The sequence below is a fragment of the Melanotaenia boesemani genome, chromosome 6, assembly GCF_017639745.1.
Source record: "Melanotaenia boesemani isolate fMelBoe1 chromosome 6, fMelBoe1.pri, whole genome shotgun sequence".
NCBI classification, from domain to species: domain Eukaryota; kingdom Metazoa; phylum Chordata; class Actinopteri; order Atheriniformes; family Melanotaeniidae; genus Melanotaenia; species Melanotaenia boesemani.
In genome coordinates, this window is record NC_055687.1 from 6,528,256 (window position 1) to 6,534,255 (window position 6,000).

The following is a 6,000-nucleotide window of genomic DNA, read 5'->3' on the forward strand; positions in this document are numbered from 1 at the left end:
TGTCTTTAGCATAGAGCATAAATGGTCCTAAAGTTTGAATTTAGCTTTGGAGCGATTTCAGTCAGACTAACCCCTTCTTTCCACTTGGTGCGTGTGCACCATGTTACAGCTGCGCCACGGTTTTGTTCTGACCTCTGTGGCATGTCAATCCACACCGGAGCGTGTCAGGTGTGGAGATCACAAAATCACAGGAGAATTTGAGGATCCTGTGATTCTCCACTTTCAGGATAAATGTCTCGTCATCTATGGTGAAAGAAAAAAAGCACTGAGACACCCTGACCAGTTAATGATGGAATGTCTACACTGTTCAGCGAGCGCAAGTCTGCAGAGAGGGCTTTTATTTTGAAAAATACTGGAAGCTTTTACATTGCTCCTAATTTCCTGTCTGCTCCTATTTGAACTGTGGAGTTTGATGCATTCTGGGTGCGTGTTCCTTCAAAAACAGACTCGGCGCGTAAATGGCGGAGAGCTTCTGACATGCTCCCGACGGGAACCAAACCGCTGACTGCCTTAAGGGCCTTAAGGGCTCATTTATGCTTCCTTTACATTCATAAATATGCATGTGTCAAGCTGCCTACATTGTCCCATGCATCCTTTACATTGGGATGGTTGTTAGACAATAAATCCACTAGAGGGCAGTCAAGAGTTTAGTTAATTCCCAGGTTCTGATGTCAGACAACATCAAACATGGTGATATTGGAGAAGATTATAATAATATAAATAGGGAGCACAGTAGCTAAATGGTGGTAGTCTGTGTAATCATTAAATACATTCTCTTCTTTGTTCCTTCTGCTGTTCACACTAATCTGAGCAACACTGCCCCCATGTTTTCCTGTGGTACTACTCCGTTTGGTTGCACATCCAAACGTGGGCTAAAGCTGTACGAAAGGATACGACAAGAAAAGAGAAAAGCAAATCAATGACACAACAGGATAAAACAACCACGGTAGCTCCAACAAAACAAATAAATGACAATAACCAAACAACAAAAGAACATATACTAAAAAAAAAAAAAAAAAAAAAAACTCCAGACACACAAAACAGCCTCAAATGGGCAACTTCTGCCTCATTACATTTCAGTGATACATTTTAATCCAGTTTTATTTATATACATTTATTTATGTAATTAAAAAGGTTGTGAAAGAATGTTTTCATTGTCTGATCTATATAAATGTTATACATGTCATGTTTTTCTGATGTAAAACACTGCCTGTACTGTGTGATAGGATCCGATAAAAGCCCCACAACTTTTGGAGGTTGTCACCCCAGTAATTCATTCTCTGCTTAACTAATGACATAATCAGTCAATAACCAGTTAAATATCTGCAGCCATGATTCCTAAACACAACTGCCATGTAACATATGTATTCTAAAATAACTTCACATTTCTCTGAACCCTTTTTCCTGCTTAGAAAAAAAACAGAGGTCCTTTTTTGACAACTCAAACATGGTTATCTGTATGTTTTGAACATTAACCGGCTCAAACACTCTTGATTCAAATGAATAGGTCATTATCTGGCTTCCACAGAGCTCGAAGAAGAGCTGATAAGATAACAGATTTATTTGAATCAAATGTGTTGGAGCAGGGTTATATGTAAAGTGAGGAAGGCAGAGACAAACCAAGTGCTGAGAAATGCTGGCTTGTAGCTTCAGGTGCACCTTGTAAAATCTGATATCTGCAATGCTATCAAAGCCTCCAAGACTTTATGTTGCTTTCATGCCTAAACAGTGACTCAGCAGGAAGTTATTGAAAGTTTTCCAACATGACTGCGACTTATGATGCCTCTTGGATGACGAAACGCCCTAAAACAAAGCAGAAAGTCCAGCTGGCCTTGACTTAGTTTCAGTTCGACTTTATCACATGATTTCGAGGAGCTTTTACAGAAACCTGCAGGGAGGCTCTTTTGTCCAAGCGTTGACAGCAGTGGACATCTTTTTTGATTCTGTGCTGGACAAACATTCAGTTTCAACCAACACGCCTCTGTCCCATCATATTTCTGCAAAGTTTTAGTTTGACAGCCTCCAAACCTGAAGCGCTGTGGCGTGAAACAGTGGAGAAAAACAAAGGTTATTTTAGTCCCATGTGTTAAAAACGAGCTTGGATAGCACTTCACTAAATTGTGCAAATAGAAATTTTAGATAAAAATGTATTTTATATTTCTTTATTATAACTCCTGATGACTAATGATCGGTCCTAAATGGGAATAATGCGGAGTCTCAAACTAAGAAACTTCACAATCAGGCATCAATTCTTTTCTCCAATTAGTGTCCAATACCAATGACGCACTAGATTAACACCAGATTAAATCCAACTGTAAAGCATATTGCAGTGGGAGGTCTGGATTTCCTTCTTTGGAGCCACATTAGTAGCTGCTCTGACCTTCTTCTGCACATGTTCTTCCATACAATCAGAATGTTTCAAGCTGAAGGTTTAAATATATTAGAGCTCTTACACTAAGGATTAATTGTCTGAAGAAATCAACCCCAGGTGGCCTACTTTCAAGGTATTCCTTTTAGTTATTTATTTCCAATCTTATTATTTTGGCTTACCGAGTTTTTATCTGATTTTCTTGTATTATGTTGCAGGAATGTCCCAGCTGATGTTGTTACAGCCAGCTCGCTCAGTGCTGACTCAGCTGATCCTCTCAGCTCAAATCATGGGCGTCCTTGAATTAAATTCTTATGCAAAAAGGGTTTTGTGTTTATTTTGTTTGTGTTGTATATTAATTCAACATTTTTAAATTCTAAGCCTCAACAATCCTAGATTTCCCTGGACTGGATTTAAACTGTTGCAGAATGTCCAGTAAAGTCTGAGATAATCTGTTATCAGACGGTTGTTTCTAAATGTTTGAGAATGATTAAACAAATGGCTTTTTTAAATAATCATAAACTACGTCTCGACTGTCTTGCGAGCAAATGTTGGTTTGGTGTGGTACCGATGCAGGTGTATAATATCTAGAATTAATCTGTTAAGCATAAAAACTAAAATGAAAGTGTAGCTTTAGGGCCACAAAGTTTGATTTTTCCCTCTAATTTCCTTCATTTATTGCCAGTAAATCAGGAAGCAGCCATCTGTTGAAAAATCTTCAGAGTTTAGTTTGGGATCATTGTGATTCCGTAAAGCAAAACAGTTGCCAATCAAACATTTTCCAGATGCCACGGTGGATCAGTCTCTGATGGTACTGATAGTGATGGGGGCCCAAACCATGAAGCAGCCTTCACCGTGCTTTACAGATGACTGAAGACTAACTGTTGTGCTTCTCTTGACCTCCTTTGTGCAAAATAAAGAGTAATCTGGTGCTCTGGGGAGGAACCATTCCTTTATCAGACCTGTTGCCACCATTTTTCACTCCAGTTCTTGTGTCATGTGGCAGACCTCAGCCTTTACTTCAGTCTATCTTCCCTGCCCTGTGTCAGGTCTTTGCTTGATTTGTTCCTATTTCTTCAGGACATCACTTTGAGATGCTGGTTATCTACTGTGGATTTTTTTTTGTAGTCCTGAGTCTTCTTCTTTTGTCCTCTACTTGTCTAGTTTCTTGTCTAGTTGCTGGGATGTGCCACGTTTTCTTAGCTACTAGCTCTTTAGGAATTATCTTGTTGCTGCAGAAATACTATTTTCCGTCAAACTGCTTAAAAACCTTAGCTGGTTTTCAAAGATGCAATTAAAGAAATTGGAACAAATGATGTGTCCTTGTAACAGGCTGCAAGTAACAAAGTCCATATCTTTGCAAAGTTGTCTGTTATGTGTTTGTGTGTGACACAGCACTGGTTCATTGAGTTATGAGCCTCTGAAAGTGGTCAGGCACAAGGACTGGACTGAAAGCGGATGAAAAAGTTGCCAATGACAAAAGAAAGACTTGGAGAGAACCTCAGAAATCTGGAGAATTACTGGCCCATTTAAACAAATACAACAAAGTTTGACTGTTTGGAGTAAAATATAAAGAAATGAGCCTTTTACACAGTGTTTATATCAGATAGTAGAAAAGGGACTAATGAAAAAACCACCTACACTGTTGCCCATGAAGTTGGAATAATGTTGGATCCCAACTTTATGGATAACAGTGTATTATTGTTAGTTTTAGCTGGTGACGTGTGGGGCAAACTGCATTCTCCTATTTCCCACTGATAACCTGACCTCCAGGCAGCAACAACACCAGCTAATAGATGAATCATTATCATGGATGCATTATAACTGGCATAACCAGTTTAACTGAAATTACTTTACCACACACAACTTCATAGGACTAATAACTGGTTTTAACTTTAATCAGCAAATAATTATTAAGATAAATTTACAGAACCTTACGGAACACATTTATAAGAAAGATCCAAAATACAACAACTTCTAGCCGTAGCTCCATCTCTGCTTAAAGTGGCTTCATAATGTTTTCATTTGCACAATTTTTCAAAAGACAGCTTTAACCCTTATAAATCATTGGAAATGGTTTTTGTCCTTTCAGATTATTTTCCCTTAAATTCCCTCAACATGAAAGCATGGATCCACTTTTGGCCAAGATTTTAGTTGTGGTTAAAGAACTCTTGAAAAACTTTGAAATTCCAATTTAAGTTTTTCAACAAGACAACAAGACAAATCTACCGTTTTGTGTTATTAGAGGACAAAAAAAGTCCTCTCCGAAAAACTGCTGTAAAAAATGACTCATTAATATTTTTTTCACTCCCCCCCAAAATCTTTCAACCTTACTCCTAATTAAAAACCCCAAATACGTCATTATTCAAATTATTTTAATCAAATTTGATCTCATGATGTCACCTTAAAAAAAAGAGTAACTTCAGTTAAAAGTAACTTATAATTTATGTTAAGGGGGATGGTGATTTTATTTCAAGGTAAAAATCAAAGCCATTACTCATTTTTAGTACATTTAAGGCTGATCAGAAAAAAAGTTCCCAGCACTCAAACACATAGACATCTCGTAATCAAATTGGCATTTTGAAGGATAAAGTTATTTGAATAATGACATATTAGTCGCTTTGATTAACGTTGAAGGAGTCATTTGAGGGGGAAAATTAAATAAAAAAATGTATATGTTTTGTTTTACAGAAGTAGGAGAGGACTTGGGTCATCACAGGGTGCGTAAAGAATCCTGATCCAGGATGCGCAATGCAAACAATACAAGTATGCGGATACAAATTGCGCCATACCACAAATGTGCTCGGAGCTTCGAGGGGGGTAAGGTACGTTTAGTTTCCAGAAAATGTGAGTGATTTACGACGCAAAGCCCCGGGGCCTCTTTACAGGGAGGACTGGGTGTAAATTCACAGAAACATGAAGACAGTTCTTGGAAAGACGAACAAGCAGTCCGCGACGGCGCGCTGGAGATCTGCTGCCAAACTTAGAGAAAAGTGGTCTGACCTGTCAGATTTATGAGTCCTATCGTGTCATGTCAGGCTTGAGAAGTGACTCCGGAGCGCGGAGGGAGGATGACTCGAGTGACAGAGAAGTTACAGTTACATCACAACTCCCCAGCAGAGTTCAGCTCGGTGTGGAGGCACCCGTCCCCACCTCCTCTCCCTCTGCACATTCCTGCAAATAAAAACACTACTGGATCCCCCAGCGCTCAGATCCCACCCTCCGGCTGGAGACGTCTTTTCCATTGGATGTGGAAAAGAAAGAAAGCTTGTTTTTCCCGATCAGGAGCTGAGAAGCAGCAACAGCTCGACCATAAGTGACAAAATGAAACATTAACAATGGATTAAACAAGTTCCACTCAAAATCAAACTTAAAAAAATAATAAAAAGAACATGATAACTCATTCTTGCAGGAGCACTTACGCATAAACTCCAGGCAGGCGAGGCATTTCCCCAGAGCGAGCACGGACCTCTGCGTGGACATTTCTCAGATGGATCACAGGCGCTTTCAGCCCCCCAAAAACTGTTAAATCGAACTATTTCTTTCTACATTTAGGCTTCTCATTCCGTCCGCTCCAAAGTCCCTGCAGCCCCGCAGCCGCATGAGCTCACAGACAGAGTATTGCTGTGGGG

The 6,000-nt window shown here is 39.3% G+C and overlaps 1 protein-coding gene across 2 annotated transcripts in view; it reads right to left on the reverse strand.

The window, feature by feature from the left end:
* Window positions 1–6,000, reverse strand: part of paqr6 (progestin and adipoQ receptor family member VI) — a 36,586-nt gene extending 30,586 nt beyond the window's left edge. Inside the window, exon 1 of one of the 2 annotated variants that reach the window (XM_041987641.1) lies at window positions 5,791–6,000. In XM_041987641.1, coding sequence (XP_041843575.1) covers window positions 5,791–5,851 — 61 coding nt within the window. In that variant the 5' untranslated portion in view covers window positions 5,852–6,000. Of the gene's footprint in view, window positions 1–5,371; window positions 5,516–5,790 lie in introns of those variants that run through there. The other variant, XM_041987642.1, reaches the window with a different exon arrangement.